Source organism: Necator americanus, chromosome II (genome assembly GCF_031761385.1).
Source record: "Necator americanus strain Aroian chromosome II, whole genome shotgun sequence".
Taxonomy (NCBI): domain Eukaryota; kingdom Metazoa; phylum Nematoda; class Chromadorea; order Rhabditida; family Ancylostomatidae; genus Necator; species Necator americanus.
Window position 1 is genome coordinate 16,183,080 of NC_087372.1, and position 18,236 is coordinate 16,201,315.

General features: G+C 42.0%; 2 protein-coding genes across 5 annotated transcripts; both read left to right on the forward strand.

The window, feature by feature from the left end:
• Nucleotides 1-265: 265 nt before the first annotated feature.
• On the forward strand, nt 266-17,748 carry RB195_018025 (uncharacterized protein; the record flags this gene model as incomplete). Of its 4 annotated transcripts, XM_064185262.1 has the most annotated exons (19): nt 266-285; nt 3,414-3,600; nt 3,651-3,780; nt 4,381-4,508; nt 4,566-4,730; nt 10,844-10,957; nt 11,042-11,227; nt 11,315-11,418; nt 11,496-11,610; nt 15,337-15,462; nt 15,532-15,630; nt 15,684-15,776; nt 15,829-15,994; nt 16,052-16,103; nt 16,747-16,814; nt 17,010-17,119; nt 17,182-17,268; nt 17,362-17,460; nt 17,620-17,748. In XM_064185262.1, the coding sequence occupies 19 exons, from the start codon at nt 266-268 to the stop codon at nt 17,746-17,748; spliced, it is 2,178 nt and encodes a 725-aa protein (XP_064041143.1). The 4 variants fall into 4 exon arrangements, with proteins under 4 accessions (XP_064041143.1, XP_013305341.2, XP_064041145.1 ...); XM_064185264.1 differs by lacking the exons at nt 266-285; nt 3,414-3,600; nt 3,651-3,780; ... (1 more) ...; nt 4,566-4,730; nt 17,620-17,748 and adding exons at nt 7,522-7,713; nt 7,761-7,908; nt 8,121-8,233; nt 8,294-8,424; nt 8,533-8,650 and having other exon boundaries at nt 17,362-17,547; XM_064185263.1 differs by lacking the exons at nt 266-285; nt 3,414-3,600; nt 3,651-3,780; ... (5 more) ...; nt 11,496-11,610; nt 17,620-17,748 and having other exon boundaries at nt 15,415-15,462; nt 17,362-17,547.
• On the forward strand, nt 6,656-7,014 carry RB195_018026 (uncharacterized protein; the record flags this gene model as incomplete). The annotated part of the gene is made up of 2 exons (XM_064185265.1): nt 6,656-6,725; nt 6,770-7,014. The coding sequence occupies 2 exons, from the start codon at nt 6,656-6,658 to the stop codon at nt 7,012-7,014; spliced, it is 315 nt and encodes a 104-aa protein (XP_064041144.1).
• Nucleotides 17,749-18,236: the final 488 nt, after the last annotated feature.

Here is an 18,236-nt window from a genome sequence, read left to right on the forward strand (position 1 = left end):
CCCCCCCCCCCCCCTTCGATGCAAAGGCATAAGTACCAGAGTGACTTTTGCAAACATACTAATTATATTATTACCTTATACTTCAAGTAAATCAATGGAAATTTTAAATGCAGAGTCCAACTAAACTAGTTCTCCGCTCAAAAATAAACAAACCTGATGTATGGAACATTAAGTAAGGTTTCTGAAACACTCCTTCCATTACATATTCATAAAACACTTCACTCGTTAGGAACCCGTTTTCAAATTTCTTCATTTCACAATTTCAATGCTTCGAATCTGGTCAAGGTTAGTAGGAAAACTCCTCAGATTTTTCAATTTGCACTCCTCCTCTCTTATCTCTATTTTATTTGGTTTCCAGTATTTTTGAGAATGTAGAAATATTTGTTGTGATTCCTTTTTTACTGCTAATATCCGTGCATAACGAGAGCTAAGAACGTATCTCTCTTCACCTTAAAATCCCCACAATCCCATAATGCTTCACTTTTTTCTCTAGTAAACTAAATTTAGTTCTTTAATGACAACTAGCTCATATATGAACGCTGAAGAGTGTCTCAAAGCCTACAAAACTGCAAAAGAGTTGTAGTGACAAATATACATTAGCTTTCGGACAGTGGAGTAATTTGAAGACTCGCCCCCCTCTCTTTGTGCTCACTCACTCACAAATTCACTCGAATGCACCTCACTTGTCCTCCGTTTGCCAATGGCATTTACCAAAATTAGTGCAACACAAAGGAAACGATACAAGTTCGCTTACCTCGTACCTGTTGACCCCTCGTATAGTTAATTGCTTGCTTAAAAGGTCTAGTATCTAGTTCATAGTCACATACTACTGAAATCCAAATCCAAACTTTATTTTATGAGGAGATTATATCAACTACATGAGAGTCCAATTTTGTTGGTGTCTACACAATGAACAATCCTTGATTGACGTGGACACTAATTCAACATTAATTGTTTTCTACTTCAAGTAACATGTTTTGATTCAATTCAACAACCATTTGGAATGAAAAGGCGAATTGGCTTTCTACGATTTTAATTTTTTTAAAAAGCATGATCGCACTTTTTACAGCTGACGAAGAATGCAGCGGAGCGCTTCAGGTGTTAAAAACTTTTGTGGTGTAATGTGAGCTAACATCTTGGTATTACGCAATTCAAAAAACGGACTTCATTATTTTCTTGTTTGCGTTTTGCAAAGATCATGTTCAACATTGATGAAGAAGCATTCGTATATGTAAGAAAACCAAGAAGGATGCTTCGCTGCCTTACCTTTGGCGGATTCCAGCACTCCAGCTATCAAATACCGTCATTGAGTTCTCGTACTTGGATCGATAAAACTGCACTAAGAGAACGCACTCCTCTTCCCCAGAAGCTTGACTACTGAAATAATAAATTTGTCTTCCTTGATCCGAGCGAAAGTCCGCAATGAAGAACCCCAAAAAAAAAACATTTCCACACGCTTCGATGACCGAGTAGTTGAGTAACTTGGTATATAGCAGGAGTGCTTGCAGATTGATCACCTTGACTCCCTTTGTTCTTCGAATGGACGAGTGGGCGTCAGTAATTCCTCCATTTGTCCTGATCATGGGAACAGTGTGGTTTCTCTCCACTTGTGTGAAGCGGGGTACTCCTAGCATCACTTGTTCGACTGAGTGTTCGATGACGCAGACTGCATTTTCCTCCTTCTTGCAAAGCGTTTAGGTTTTTGACTCATAAGCCAATCTAAGAAACACGGTGAAGTTAAAGTGGTGAGCACGAAGTCGGACTTCGTGGACTTGTTTACTGTACCCTCGATGTTCTTATATGTTACTCAAGCCGTTTGCTTCCTTCTGTCAGCCCATGTTGTTCTTTCTGCTAACATTCCTAGACATACATGGCTGGTACATTCGGATATGTTGATTTCGTTGAACATAAATAAGGCATCCGAGACCCATCCGTTTCATACGAAAATCTGCTTCCACAGATCCCGCTGAAGACCGATCCTACCACATATTTCATTAAGTCGGCTTCTGTTTAGCTTGGCCTTTTGCTAGTTGTTATGAGAACGACTATGCTATGTTAACTATGCGCAAATAGCTGCCGATGAGCAACTTTCACAACCATGTCATCCCATTCCATCTTTCGCACTGCGTCCTCGAGGGTGGCCGCAAATATTTTTGGGTTGGAATGGGATTTTGTCATTCTGACGGACTCTCTCTTCACGTCGATAACGCCTTGTTTGTTCGAGGCTTCCGTAACCTGAGTTAGTCCCATCTGACTCGAACACCTTTTTTGAGTCAATAGAAGAAAGACATGGCACTATCTTGAACGATATCACAATGAGTTGCGAATCAGTGTGTGTATGTTGATCAGTCGTGTTGCCTCCTTTTTGAAACCGCGGTTACTCACATGGTTTCCTTTTATTAAATACCTTTTCAACCTTTTCAAGTATCACGAGAGAGCTTCCTTTCGAGTATGAAGAGCCTAGGCATGAAGGGCAGAGACAAAATTGGACGATAAGTAAAATAAGATGTATCTTATTCATTTCGTATTACTCCATATTGCATGGCCCTCCAACTTATGATGCTTCATATAAGGTGCGCTGCAATCACATAACTGGGCAAATCTTCCACTGCACAGTGAAAGCAATCATATCATTGAAATACCAGGAAAAAAGAACGCTTACTATTTTCTCACAATATAACACACGAAACTGTATTTTGTGCAGTTGACAGTTTAACTGAGAAAATAATATGTACTTTGAACTAGTTACGAAAGTGAACACTTGTGAGCCATCCAGAAAACGACAAACATACGAAAACTAGTCTAGCTATTTCGTTCACTTCGAAGGAATAAATTCTACGCAGTTACTATCAGGGTCACAAATTTTACTTTGAATAGAAAGATGATATAAGTTCACTTTCTTTTCAATCTTTCAGTGATTATCGTCCCAATTCCAAGATTCTCGCAATGCTTTCTGCAGGTTCGCGCTACGACTGAATCACACGAAGGGCGGCAGACGATTATAAGAGACAAACGGAGGGGCTTCAGCACCACCCTTTTCTGTCATCACAAAAGAAATGCCAAAACATGTTGCACTTTGACTTTTAATTCAATTCCAACTTAACCATGATATGTACCATCTACATAGTCCACAATTTTGGTGGCTGATTTGGCTGCTATCCTCCTAGTCATATCTATGTGAGGAGAACTCCTGAAGTTGAGTCCAGAAATCTCGCAAAGCTCATATTTTCATACTAATTTGAATATTTTGAGATTGGACCGATGGGAACTTTTTTAAAAAAAGGATGCGTACACTCTTGAACTTTTGAGTACTTAATTCGAGTCCATCAGTCCAGAATTTGTTCGAAGTTCGGATTTTGGTCACTGATTGACGCTTCCTTCTATTCTCTACTGCTTTTATAACTCTTATACAGATATCATTATTTGCAAGCATTGAAATCGTTTCAGTCGTACATGTGGAAGTTGCTGATGAAGACATCGTTTTGTTGTTGTTGTGCGCTACTCATTCGATCGCAAGTTGAAGCGGAATCGAACAACGTCGGCTCATCAGAAGGCTATAAAATTGCGTCACACATGTTAATAAATTCCATGAACTTTTCGGTTAGTAGCATTTCCGAGGCTTTCATGGTGGACAGATCTCCTACGTTCAGGTGGATCCCTGCATAGACTTTTTCGAGTTCACCTGCGGCAACTGGAAAGCGAACCATCCAATTCCTAACCACAAGACCAGATATTCACAATTTGAAGTTGTCGCTGACAAAGTGCAAGGAGAAATGCGAGGTATCTCAGGAATTTTGGGCTCTGGACAAGACGTCCAAAGAACACAAAACATCTACAAATGTTTCTTCTTCCTCTTCTTTCTGCTTCTTTTTCTTTCTTATTCTTAGGAGTAGCAACTGTGCTGAATATTCTTTGGTTCTTAAGTGTGTATGAAGAATAGATGTCAATATAATACCCACTTGGGATAAAAAAAAACTAGAGTCTGAAAATTAGAAGCAAGAACATAATACATGACCTATACTGATATCGAAGAACTAGTTAAGGTCCAAGAAATGCCGGCTTTTGTGTATTGTAAACAGTGCTTTTCTCGAACCACATTTAATAGGGATTTAGGATAAGAAAAGTGCTTGTTTCTTTCTGTCACTTATCTCCTTTCCATAAAGAGCTTCCTTTTGAAAAATGTGAACATTTCAATTTTTGATGTAAAGTTCTGGTATGGGTACGATATCAAACAAAAAAGTAGATTTTAGAAAAGTTAGGAGGGTCTACCTTTGTCTGCTTTTTCTTGCCACGCCATGGCGTTGATGATAGGTGGAAACCGGAGAGCTGCATAAACAACTGATCTGAAAATCACATTTACAAAATAATTGCCTACTTAAGGAATATTTGAGTCGGAAGAAGTGTTCGGCTCTATATCAATGAACACTCTCAAAGCAATGTACAGGAGATGTATGGACAAGGACAAATTAAACGCAATTGGCGCCAGACGTTTGATTGAGAGTATCAGGGTTTGTCTCATGAACGTCCCATTTTCTGCCTGAATTTATGTTCTTAGGACTTCTTAGAACCATAGTGTGTGGCCGATGCTGGACGGTGATCAGAAATGGAGCTTGGAAGATTTCAATTTGACCTCGTTACTAGTGCACGTCGCACAAGTACGTGGTGTGCATGTCTTTGTCCGCAGCTATGTCACAATCGACAGTAGAAACGTTTCGCAGCGGATCATGAAGGTCAGTGAAGGGTTTCCTCCTTGTTCGCTTTCTCGAAAAAGAAAAAGAAAAGAAAAATTAAATTCAAAATTAAATCCTACAGCACCTCTATCACCGGACTGACTTATAGTGGTGTTGCCCGCTTTTCTCACGAGAGCAGCTAAACTTCATTGTTGACAAGGGACAGGAGAATGTTAAAATAAGACTCAGAGTTAAGTCAAGCTCGAAGTTTGCACTGCTTCTGTTGTGAATTCTGTCTTTCTGTCCCGATTAAAGAAGCAGGCAGAGTGCATCCAAAACACTCCATCTTCTCCATTCGACACTCCACTTCTATGGTCTAAAATGGAAAAGTGTCAGTGAAACAAAAAAGAAAGTGTCAATAAGTTATAAACCGAAATATTCTCTGTCAGTGTCAGACGTAAAATATCGATCGATAAAATATGATCGCCGTATTTACCTTTTTAGGAAAATTCCTGTAAGGAAAATGGTCTGGTAAACCAACAAACGAATCCATGCCATTAGAGCCCGCGACGTTCGCTCCTTTTTCGGAGTATTTGCGCAAAGAACTATTCTGAGGAGAGGAAAGTTGGATCTTCACATAAGTTTTAGTTTCGGGACTAATGTATTTCAGCACCACGGATCTCCCTCACTAGAGGAATCATAGCCGGTTAGTCGCGAGGCTACGTGGTGCATCCCTGGAGGCGGATAGGGGGCTAATCGCGGTCCAAAAGGAACGCTGACCAAGAGCGATATGCTTGCTCAGAGACGCGGGTGGATTCACAGGATGAACTCCTTGTTTCTGCTGAGGCAAGACTGACTCATGACATCCTTGTATCGCGCACGTCGGCACGGCCAAAAGCCTGCAATCAAGTGACTGGGAGGTGCAAGGGGGGCGGTTTAGGGTCGCCTCCAACTAAGCTCCACATGTCCACTCCGGGAGAACGCAACGTTGTCCCAAATCTCATGAGACTAGAGGCTTGCAGCCTGCCCATGGGTTTTAAAATTTCATGCATGTCACAGTAATAGAAAAGAGTCTCTGATTCCGGAGGAAAGCCTGGTACGGCAGCGCCAGGAAAGACGGGGTTGCAGGAATTACACATACGTCATAGGAGACCTAAAAGGACTACGATGACGATCTGTACTTATAACGCACGTACGCTTGCATCGGAAGCGGCCATCGAAGATCTCAAGATGCAAGCCAAGAAGATCAAGTAGGGCATCATCGAACTGACCGAAACGAGACGACGCTATATATACACCGTATATGAAACTGGAGAAGAACTGTTCTTAGGAACATGCGACAGTAGCGGTGTTAGTGGAGTTGGCATACTCGTCAACACGAGTATGGCAAAGAATTTCGACGCTTTCGAACATCTTACGACCCGAATTGTACATCTGCGGATAAGAAGATGTGGTCCAACGCCAGCTTTGGATATCTTCGTCGCTTACGCTCCAACGTCAAGCTACGAAGAAGAAGAAGAAGTCGAAGCTTTCTATATGGACCTGAAGAAGTTTTACCGAGAAGATCATGCCTTCTACAGGGTCATAATTGGCGATTTCAACGCCAAAATTGACCCAAGAAGATCGGAACCATGGTCTACAACGGAATGAATGGAATGAACAGAGGAAGAGGCTCTCTTAATTCATCATGACGACTAAGAATTCCATGGGAACTCGCACTTCCAGAAGCCCTTCTCTCTACGATGGACGTGGGAATCACCCGGTGGAGGATACCGTAATGAAATAGACCACATCATCGCCAGTAGAAGGTTCTGCCTGACGGACGTCACTGTTGTACCAAAGTTCTATACGGGATCGGACCATCGCCTCCTCCGAGGAAGATTTTCTTTTACAAGGAGAGAGGAGAAAGCCGCCAAATTCAGGGAGCTAAATCCCAGAATAACGATCTATTCGCTACGCTATCCGGCTTTTGGGAACATTTCGCAATGGACAACATCGACGAGGAATATGACCGGCTCGCTGAACGCCTTCACAGCTGCACGAAGAATGCTGAGAGTTTTAAAACCACCAAGAAACGCCTGTTTCTATCAGCTCTTCAGCTGATGCGCAGCGTGGAGCAGCACGAGACGCAGAGAATCAAGAACGCACTTCCGAGCTTGTAAGGCTTTGCAGAGAGGCGATAAAGGAAGACCTTAAAGAGAAAAGAGCAGAAGTATTGGCTGAAGCTACCAGAGGCGGTAAAAAGCATCCGCTATGCCCGTCGAGACTCTGCCAATCGCAAGACGAAGACGATTGCTCTCCGCAACCCAAAGGGAACAGCCATTGGGTGGAGAAGGGAATGTAGAAAGCCATCTACGATTTCTACTCTGATCTCTTCGACAACCATGTCCACTTGCCTCCTCACCATCTGAGGGAAGACGGACAAGACATTCCAGAGGTTCTCCCGTCCGCAATACGACATGCTATCATGTCGGTAAAAACTCGTACGGCATCCGGGCTCGACAGAACTTATTCTGTACTAGAACAACTGAAAAACCTTCCGCCAACACTCATCAACACAATGGCGAGGCTTTTTACACGTTACCTGTCAGAATACAAGATTTCTAAAGAGTGGAAGACCAGCTAGATCGTGTTGTTGTATAAAAAGGGAGATCCAAATGACATCGGCAATTATCGCCCAATCTGCTTACTGTCCGTCATCTACAAGCTCTTTACAAGAGTGATCTTTGATAGCATTGAAAAAGTCTTGGATGAAGGACAACCATGTGAGCAAGAAGGTTTCGAAAAGGATTCAACACGACTGACCACATTCACACTGTTGTGAAACTCATCGAGCTATCACGAGTACAAAATGCCGCTCTGTCTCAATTTCATCGACTTGAAGAAGGCCTTCGACTCAGTTGAGACGGAAGCGGTCATGGAAGCCTTAGACAATCAAGGCGTCCCTACTCAGTACTTAAAGTTACTTCGAGAGTTCTACAGCAACTTCACGACCGGAATTTCGCCATTCAACAAGAATATCGTCGTCGACTTGAAGACAGAGGTCCTTCAGGGTGATACAATCCACCTAAAATATTCACGGTCACGTAGGAGAACGCAGGGCGAAAGCTGGAATGGGACATGGGAGTGAAGTTTGATGGTCGGCAGCTACACCATTTGCGCTTTGCTGACGACATCGTACTGATAACACCTAGCATCAGCCAGGCAGAACGAATGTTGACCAAATTCAACAAAACATGTGGGTGCATTGGTCTTCTAGTAAATCTGTGAAAGACGATGTTCATGCGCAACGTTTCGGATGCCCCATTCACGCTCAACGAACGAACATATCCGAATGCACCAGCTACGTTTATCTTGGTTGGGAATTGAACATGATGAACGACCTGACTCACAAGCTGGGCAAGAAGAGATGAGCGGCTTGGAGAGTGTATAAGAGCATCGAGGATGTAGTGAAGAAGACTAGGAACACCCGGCTCCGTGCTCACCTCTTCAACACCACCGTACTTCCTATTTTGACCTATGTTTCGGAAACCTGGGCATTCCGCAAACAGGAAGAAAATGCGGTGAGCATCATTGAACGCACATTTGAGAGAGTGATGCTAGGAGTATCCCGCTTCACACAGGTGAGGGACGGGATTCGAAGTTCTCTCTTACGTCAGCGATCGAAGATAAGAGAAGCCACCACGTTTGCCAAGGAAAGTAAAATAAGGTGGGCCGGACACGTGATGCGCTTTAACGACGTTGGACCAGAGCCGTGAGCGACTGGGTTCCCCGCGATATTAAGCGCACTACAGGAGGACCGCCGACCCAATGGTCAAAAAACTCAACGAAGTCCTTCAAAGAAGTAATGATGTTCTTTGAGTCCCACGCGAAAGGAGGAACCACTGGGCGACTCTGGCACTGGACAAATAGAAGGATTACTGGCGCTCGCTCGACCAGTTCAAAGATCAACGGGAGTCAAGGTGATCGAGGTGATCAAGGTATTTTAGCAGTTATTTTCCTGTGGGCATTAAATGAAATGTGATATGTGAAAATTAAATGTAAATGTAATGTAATTTTAATTAATTTAATCAAATTAAATGTGATATATGTGCCGCCCTAGGTGTGCATATACTTTGTGAGGATTTGTTTATTGAACATTCTTAGCAGTAACACCAATATGTACTTATTTCAGAACCAACAAATGGATGTCTACAGGTAGATAGTACATTCTAGAGCCGTGTGTTTGGCATTTGTATATAAAGAATAATGACTAATTTAAAGATTGATGTTATATGCTGAAAACCCTAGCAACGAAGCAACTGTGGGAGAGTTGTAAAAAATGCAAAAGTTTAAGTTGCATTGCCGAATCTTCGGTTGGAAAAAGAAAATAAAAAGAAGTCGTTTCGTAGCAGGTCATTTCGCGCCTTACACACCGCACAATGGGCATTCCGTTAGAGGTGCGCTGTAGCCACACGGTCCATGGTTCGAAATCGCCTTATTGCAAACCAAGCCTTTCTCTGCGGCTTCGATAAATTGGCACCAGACTTTTCTGGTGTTTAGCCAAAAAAAGACTTGTTTAGTAGAAACACTGACTTGATCATTGGCTGGCCCCCGCAAGTCATTGTTGCCAGCACGCATTTCAAAACGTCAACGATTACGAATTGTAGTAAACCGTGTTGGCGCATCCCCATTGGATCGATACCCAGAGACTGTATCATTCACTTTTTATACACACAACCACATTCAATTGTCCGCTACTTCGGTCTTCAGTAGACAAGTCATTGACGAAACAGAGCGATCATTTTGTGTTCAAATGATGGAACATTTGAGAGCTAAAGAGATGAACCACTTGAACGCAGCGAACCCTCTCCTTAAACTCATTGCAGACATTGTCAGGAAAATGCTCCTTCCAACATAGCTGTTACGATCTTATCGTACAATCCCTAAATTGCACTCGCAGAACTTTAGAACGTTCTGGACAAAGGACACGCTAAAGGACCAAACAATGAATGGAAAGAAAGCATAAACGTGACAGCATTTATCAAGACCTTCCTGGGTCTTGATCTACGTGGTCACGATATCGTGACCAATAAAGTCGGAAAGATTCTAACATCCCACTAATATCACGACAACTCAGCTTATGAGGTAAACACAATGTTTTTGGCTTCTTCGGTTCTTGATTTCGGATGAACCGCTATAGAATGAAACTGTTCTAAACAAACCATTTGAAAAGATAAGTTACAGATGTCCTGAGTTTCCAGATTGTAATGAAGTAGATGAAGGCAAGACGTTGTTAAAGGATGCTAGAAATCTTGGCTACTGCTGCACTTTCTTCACCAGTCATTTTTCACCAGTCAATTGCAGTCATTTTCCCAAGATTCAAGCAAGTAGAACCCTCATGCATAAACGCACAAAAGTTTGTTTCTTTTATTCTGCAACTATTGTGAGTTCATTTATTCCTAATTTCCAATTTCTTGTACCTACGAAGTATTCAAATTTAGTTTGAAAAGAAGCAGAAAGATGACGAAAGTAGAACCCTCATGCATAAACGGTGATCTATAATATTGATTCAAAGTAATAAAATATTTTTAAAGGCATCACCCCACGAATCTGAGGTGGTGCAGATTTCAGGTGGAGTATTCGTATACAGTATGGGAGACTACGGAGAGGGGGGTGATTCCGTCCATTTCTTCCTAATTGCCGTAAAAAACGGCTCGGAAGAACTCTTCGTTTGGCGCACCATTTTGTACAAGAGGTTCGATTGGAGCGCGCCAGTCTTGTGTGGCGCCGCATCTTCCGGGCCGTTTTTCACCGCAATTAGCAAGAAATGGACGGAATCACCTCCCTCTCCGTAATCTCCCATCTCGTAAACGAATACTCCACCTGAAATCTGCACCACCTCAGATTCGTGGGGTGATGCCTTTAACCCTGCTAAAGCGATGCATAATCGAAACAACGTGCAAGAACAAAATGTTTCACCCAAACCCTCAGTTGTTAGACAAGAGTATGAAAAGATAGGTAGAGAAAAAAATCAGTATGGATGAACTTGGAAGAAGCGATCACACTCTCAGGAATAAGAAAGAGGAAGTCCAGGGTTGAATATTGCCTACCGTCTAGATCATTTCATATATTTTGTATGAACACTTATCCATCTTATGAGCATCATTATTAGTTCCGTAACCACTTTTCAGTTTGAGCAAGGTGACCTTGGACTGGGAGACTCTAGAATTGGACGAATTTATTATCTAGATAGGAAAAAACATGGAAGAAAGATCGCCGCATACAGGCAGTTCCTTATCAGCAAGGTAACTTCTCATTTACTCCAGTAACGTCTGAAGAATTTGCTTTTAACGATGAGGCAAACTCAACTACGAGCTTGAAACTTTTAGATCACTCTTCTCCTCGAAGACTCAAACCAGCCTAAGAACGAAACAAAAATAGCGAAAGATGTCGATGAAGTTGTTGATTTCGAGACAATGTTCGCAAAAATTCTTGTTGCTGATGACGACAGCAGAAACTTTAATACGCGACATAGTCTTCGCCGACTAAAGGATCTGCAAAAATTGATGCCTGTGGTTGGTTTCTCCCATTTGTGCTATTTGTTTCCTCATATTAAAAAAAATCTCCCACTACTTTAAAACTTTCGATAGCGCGCTTCATAGGTGAACTGGGCACAGTACTTCCATTCTGTCGCTCCCAACGTAGTCCACGAGTACTTTGCTTCAAACCCAGAGATTATCATCGCAGAAATTGATTTCATGAAAAGGTGACTATCTATTTGCTTTGAGGATTTTGTCGAACTGCCTCTCTAGAACATCGAATCAATACGAGATACTAGTTTAGACTCACAAATCTTCTCCAGTCGACGGATCCTCGTATTATTACTAACTACGTTTACATGCGGTATTCATCAAGTTGGGTCGGAGAGCTAGGAGAGCGTTATGAAGACATTTTACAGGTAGGCAAACGAAGCAATGTCCACCACGTAGAAGAAAAAATTATTCAAACCCCTTTACAATTTACACAAATGATCACTGTTAGTGATTTCAGCGTCAAAGTTGGCCTTATAAACACTCTTGGAAAATTTTGAATCATGACTCACTTGCTACATTTACAAGTATGAAGAGTTTCTGACTTCACTGAAACTGTCCGAAGCAATTCACAATTCCAGGAGTCTTCCCCTCTACTCTGGACTTGGGAGCGCCACTGTTGAAGACTCCCATGATGGCATAAGTCACAATCGGAATGTCTAAGCATATTTCGCTGCAATTTGGAGGCTGAATGGGGGACGAGAACCTCGCCTTCTTTGAAAAAAAGCAATTTTCTCGTTAAGACGAGAAAAAGTAACAATGCTCACAAAGATGTGGCTAAAAGATATCAATTTCAACAACAAGCGATTGGCCACGACCGTAGCAACTGAGTTCTACGTTGTATCAAACGCTCTGGAAGATGACTGTCGAACAAAATATCAGATTTCTCTGCAAACACTCTAAAAAAAGAATTAGGCTGTATCTCACGGAAATCGCAGGGCCGTGAGATACAGCCTAATTCTTTCTCACCCGTGACCGGAATAAGCGAAAGTATTACTCGTCTCATTTCATTCAATCAGGAGAAGAATAAGAATACAATCAATGCAGATGATATCATTTTCAATCGACAATTTTTTTCCAATCAACAACTTCACGGCGAAAAATTTCGCATTGAATTTTGGCACAGAAAGGACTCCAGTTTTATCTAGTTCAGTTCCCACCTTTTTAACATCACTTTCTTTGCAATTTTCTTTCTTTGCAATGCGAAACACGTAATGCGTTTCAATGATGACCGTTGTAACAGCCGTGCTTTCCAAGCAATATCATCGCAGCATGACCACCGATCCAGCAAGCCTTTTGAACAGAAAAAAAACACCCCATGCTAGGAAGAACTCTATAGGTTCCTGCTCGTGAATGGGACAAATTCAAGTGTTACTGGTATCGGCTTACGCAAATCAAAGAATAAGCGAATGCATTTGACGTACCTCTTGAGGATCATTCTAACAGATTTTTGAACACCTCACTGCCTTAGAACTCCCCCATATTTTGTCCGAACTTTTCCCAGCATTGCTATAACGCGACAAAACCGAATTTTCACTATTGTTTCTGCGTTCCTCTAAGCGTTGCCAAGTAGTCGAATGAACTTTCTTGGCTAACTGTATTGACTTCGAATACTGTTGCCACATTTCGATTAACCTTCTGGCGATGGACACGTGGCAGTTATAGATCGGCCAGTGCGGAAGCCAGCTTGCTCGTTGCGCGTAGTTTCGTACAATATCCGGTCCACGATAATCCGCACAAAAACCTTGTACATAATACTCACCAATGAGTTTCTCCCACAGTTCTTACGACCTAGGATAACCTCTGGTGGAAGGGAATTATGACAGCCTGTCTCCACGACTCCTTTTGATATTCAACGATAATTTCTGATGTCTCACTAATCCCATACGGAAAAGGATCTTTAAGCATTTTTGCGCTAGCTCCGTCAACCCAACTCCACCAGGCTTTCTATTCTACAGTCCTTGGATACAGACCAGAACCTCCGACTCGGTCGGTAGGATTTCGTGTTCGAATTTAGAAGTTGGTGGCTTGCTGGATCACCTTGGTGTTGAAGTGATCGCTCCAAATTTCTACTGTTGTTTCACTGACAGTCATTCTATTATCAGTGTTAAGTTTTAGTAAAACACAGGCTTTTCGCGTTCTCTTGATCTTCCACTTCTTTCCAAACTCCTTCGCTCTTGAAGCTCACTACTTCTCGCGGTCTTGTTGCGGTTGACGGCGCAACTTTCTTCTCAGACGCTTCTCCTGGTTGCTTTTCCAATGCTGCGGACGTCCGATGCAGTCAGTCAGCATTGTACATGGATCTCGTCTCCGCAGATGCAAAAACAAACTTCTTCCGCGGCTTAAGGACGAGAACCTTTTCTCTTGCTCTCTCTTTTCTCTTTTCTCTCATCCTTGATACACTTGTAAAGGGGTCTTCATTGCTTTCTTCTGGTCTGCACTCCAACATAAACAACGAACGTTCTTGTGGAACCATACACTGAAGCTGAGAAGAACTGTAAAGTGGTCAGAGCCGAGTGCGACGTCCCAAACAGCTCTAGATTTGCGGTTATCCGACAGAGGAATGTTCCTCATCAACGGAATTTTGAGACTTTTCATCCTCCGCTTGCCCTGCTCTTCGGCATCGAAGGGGTTAATCTTTGTCACGTGAACAAATGGCTTCGATGATTTTTCTTGAATGTGGAATTGGTAATGAGGCCCGTCTGTTCACGTAAATGGACCTGACGGTCACTGTTGTCCGACGTGCGCTTCGTTGGATAATATCATTTTCACCGCACATCAAGTCCCATCTCGATTTCAACTGTGGCTACTTGCTAGCTGAATATATTAGGCATCAATGCATTGATTTTATAAAAGAAGAAGTCCATATTTTTGTTTTCAGCGGTTCCTGTAAATGCATGAACACTCACAATACTGAGCTTAGATCTAGACGATGTTGAACCAAATCCCTCCACCATGTTGTTGTAATCGCTCTTCACAGCTATCGCGTAGCGACCTACCTTCTCCTCATCAGCATTCCCCCAGTATATGGTGTAATTTTCAATGCTGAATACGAGCCGATCTCTCATGCGCGTTTCCTGCGGTGCAGCGAACGGCACACAGAGATATCGCAGAAGCCTAGACAGGGCAATTTTTTGGAGTTCACTCGACAGTGTTCTGAAGTGGTTGTGGTGTAATGGTGTTCACCAAAGGTTCCATGTTCCCTTCAAGTAGTTGACCTTTCAGGTCACAGCCTTTGGCGACGTGTTGAACGACAGCACCTTTTTGCAATGTATGCGAGTCTTTCGCCATATAACAGTGCAGGTTATATAGCTCGCACGTTCTCAAGGCGGATACTCGAACGCCTGATTGCGTTTGGTTAAACCAGGGCCACCTCGTGCAGGTAGCAATCAGAAGTTCGTATTTGCAGCCATTCATATTTTACTTGAAATATGACATAAATACTCAAAGACTCAATATAGCGACGTGACCGCGTACATATACATATACAATACAGATTTCAAATAATACATATACAATACAAATTTCAATATAATTTTTACTCCGACTTATAATGGTTCTTTGTGCGAACTATTCTTTGCAGGTACTGTTGCCCTTTCATGTCTTCAACCATCATACAAATACGCCGCAGAAACACGCAATTATTGAGCTAAAGGTTTTACCTCATCAAAATGCAACAGTACCCGTGAAGGTCGCGTACTTTGACAACACAGATTCGTTTGTTAGCTTGAAAGGCTGTTTGGCCTGCAAAAACACTTGAATATCTCGTTGGACTTATATTTCGCTGCAGGCATAAAAATGTAGAACCCTTTTTTATCCCTAAACGTAAATATATGCCAACTGTAAAAGTAGCACCTTTCATTTTTAAAGGATTTTTTTTCAAGAAAATAAACTTCGCACTGATGTACGTGAGGAGAGGATTTCAGTGGATGATAATTGCCATAGCTAGCTTAGTTTTTGCAGATATCAAGCTGATGCCGGTAAAGATAAACCAAAAATATCATATCAAGGGAAAAGGTCACACAGTATTATTTTTTTGAATTTACAGAATTGCTTAAAGTATCATGTAGGGAATTTGCATGGTTGCTTTGCAGGAGTTTAATCGTGTAATGTACGGGAGAAATCAAAAAGCGCAAAGGTGGATAAGTTGCACTGATAATATCATGCAAGGAATGCAATACGTAAGCGCAGCTATGTACGTAAGGAGAGTGTTCGATAAGGTACCGGTAACTATATCTGCTTATCCAGATTGTCATTCATTATGAGTATTCCGGATTATCTTTCTCCAGACATTGAAAAACATAATTTTTCAAATGATTGAGGATTTGCAAAAGGTTTTCCGCGAAATAGTCATCACGAGCGACTGGATGGACAACGAAACGAAAGCTGTCAGTTCAATTTCCACCATCCAGATCAGAAGCATTCATTTTGACACTTTCAGAATGCCTTGGACAAAGCGAAGCAAATGCTTCGTCAAGTTGCTTATCCGGACTTCGTTCTTGATAATGCAAAATTAGACGATCATTACAGTGGTGTAAGTCGGTCGTGTCGACTCTCCGTTGCGTTATAATACGAGCTCATTCTAGTTCTCAGTTGAAGAATCTGACACGTACAGTCAAATGGTGGGCAAACTTTCAAAATGGTGCCTTGAATATCGGTACAAGCAACTTATTAAACCAGTAGACCGAACCGAGTTCAACTTTAACTCTGCAGTCGTAAACGCTTACTACTCTTCAACGTCTAATTCCATTAGTGAGTCGTTTCCTGACGAAATCACTCTGCAATGATGAATCTGCATTTTTTTTTCAGAGCTTCCTGCTGCCATAATTCAAGTTCCTTTCTTCCATCCTACTTTTCCGAGGTTAGTGGAGAACTATCGCGCTTTTCTTGATCCTTTCATCAACACAAAGTTTTCTCTCGTGGTGATTACACCAGCTGGCGTCCTTTTCCTTCCTGGTAAGATGATACCGAGTTATCAATGTTTCCATTGCTCTAAGACAGGAATGATGCTTTGCTAAAAGGTCAATACTATTATGTCTACGCGCTCAATGGTTCTGAGATAACTGAGCATTTCATTCCTGGGAGGGTGATAAACGGGCTACAGAAAGGTGAAGGAGATCGGCACACTGATTTCATAAGGTGTTGGGTTTTTTCTGTTTTTTTTCTCCCCTTCTTTCTGTTTTATAGATTCTTTAATCAATGTGTACTAAGTTCAAGACGACTTACAGTGCGACTAAAAGATCCATTTAGCCTTAGACTATTGCACCACTCCGGCCCATGCTTCCAACTACTTTATCTTTTCCAAATACTTAACATCTATTTTGGAATTTTGTGAATGAATGAATCCATCTACAACACTGTCTACTGAAGCGTCGAGGAACTGACTACTTGACACATACAATTTTGGACGTCACGTCCGATCGGAGTGTATTTAAGGGCAGCGCCGCTTACGAAACTTGAGGCCAAATACAATATGTCTTGAATATTTTACAACATCTTTCTAGAGCACTCAACTATGGTGGCATTGGAGCAGTTATAGGACACGAAATCATCCATGGATTCGATGATATTGGTAAAGCAGCAGCATTCGTTTTAAAGTAGCTTTCAGAATAGTTGCACATACAACCATGTTAACCTGTACAAAATAAGCCATTTTCTTGATTCCTTGGTGCTTTTTCTTCAACCTATCCCTGCTTTTTCCTCGAACAATCTTTCTGAATCATAAAACGCTGTGGGTATTAGTCTGACTTGCGCACTGAATTCACAGGGCGACAGTTCGACTCCTTTGGTAATCTACGAGATTGGTGGAATGCTGGAGTGAAAAAGAAGTTTGAAGAACGGTCACAGTGCATCATCAACCAATACGGGAAAATTGAAGTTAGAAAAATTAACTTCTGGATGTTCGCGAGATGCAGCCTTCGAAATGGTGGTCATATTAGGTGCCTGGAACTGGCCTCAAGGTAAACGGCAAACTCACACAAGGAGAGAATATCGCAGATAACGGCGGGATAAAGCAAGCTTTCAAGGTACTTTTTCGAAGAAACGAGTGCGAATATATTCCACTCACTGTCAATTCATATTATACAACACCTCCTACCAAAAAATGAGTCTTTTTACAGGCCTACAAAAACTACCTTCTTGATCATGGAGAAGAAATGCGTATCAAGGGACTTGAGCAGTACAACAACGAACAAATGTTCTTCTTGGGATACGCAATGGTAATCTTCAACTGCTCTCCCACTTTCAGCAAAGATTTCTATCTCAAAGTCCGAGAGCAATATTATGCTTCTCTTGCTTATTTGTAAGACAGCGTCTCACAAAATTGAAGTAGAATAGAAAATAATAGAAGCAGACAAAAAGGAGAGCTCGGATTGTAGGTAGCGGAAACGACTGTGACTCAGCATCATCAGCTGATTGTCGTAATGGTAGTGAAAGACGGCGTTCTTTTCAACGAAATCACGCACAATACGCAGTTTCGTGCAGTTCGAGCGGTCCAAACCCAATAAGGACTCCTCAGCATTCGCGTAAAACCAAACCAAACCAGAAATAGGCTGCAAAGGATAAGGACCGTGTACTAGGGGGCGCCCTCTAACTTTCTTCGTAAGAACTAAGGCAGTTAGCACCTCGTTTCTACGACGACTAGGGTGAAAAGCAAGACACGCTCGCTTCCGAAGAGAACGGAGACCAGCTACATTATGCTAGCTGCCTGTTAACATAACGCTAGCATTAGCTACACCATCTCTTCCTGTTAATCTTGCATCCATTCTTCTTCTGAGATCGTCGGCAATGCTTCTACTCGACCATCAGATGGCTATTCTTCTTGTTTTGTTATTCTTTTGCATCTTTTATCACATGGAATCCATTCAACCACAGCCCTGTTCCAACGATCATCGTAAAAGTTCCACTCAACTTTACTTTCTTGGACAGTTGCTGCTCCGCCTCTTTCTAGCTGATGACATAGGATAGAACACATCTTCGTATTGCTTGTGATGCT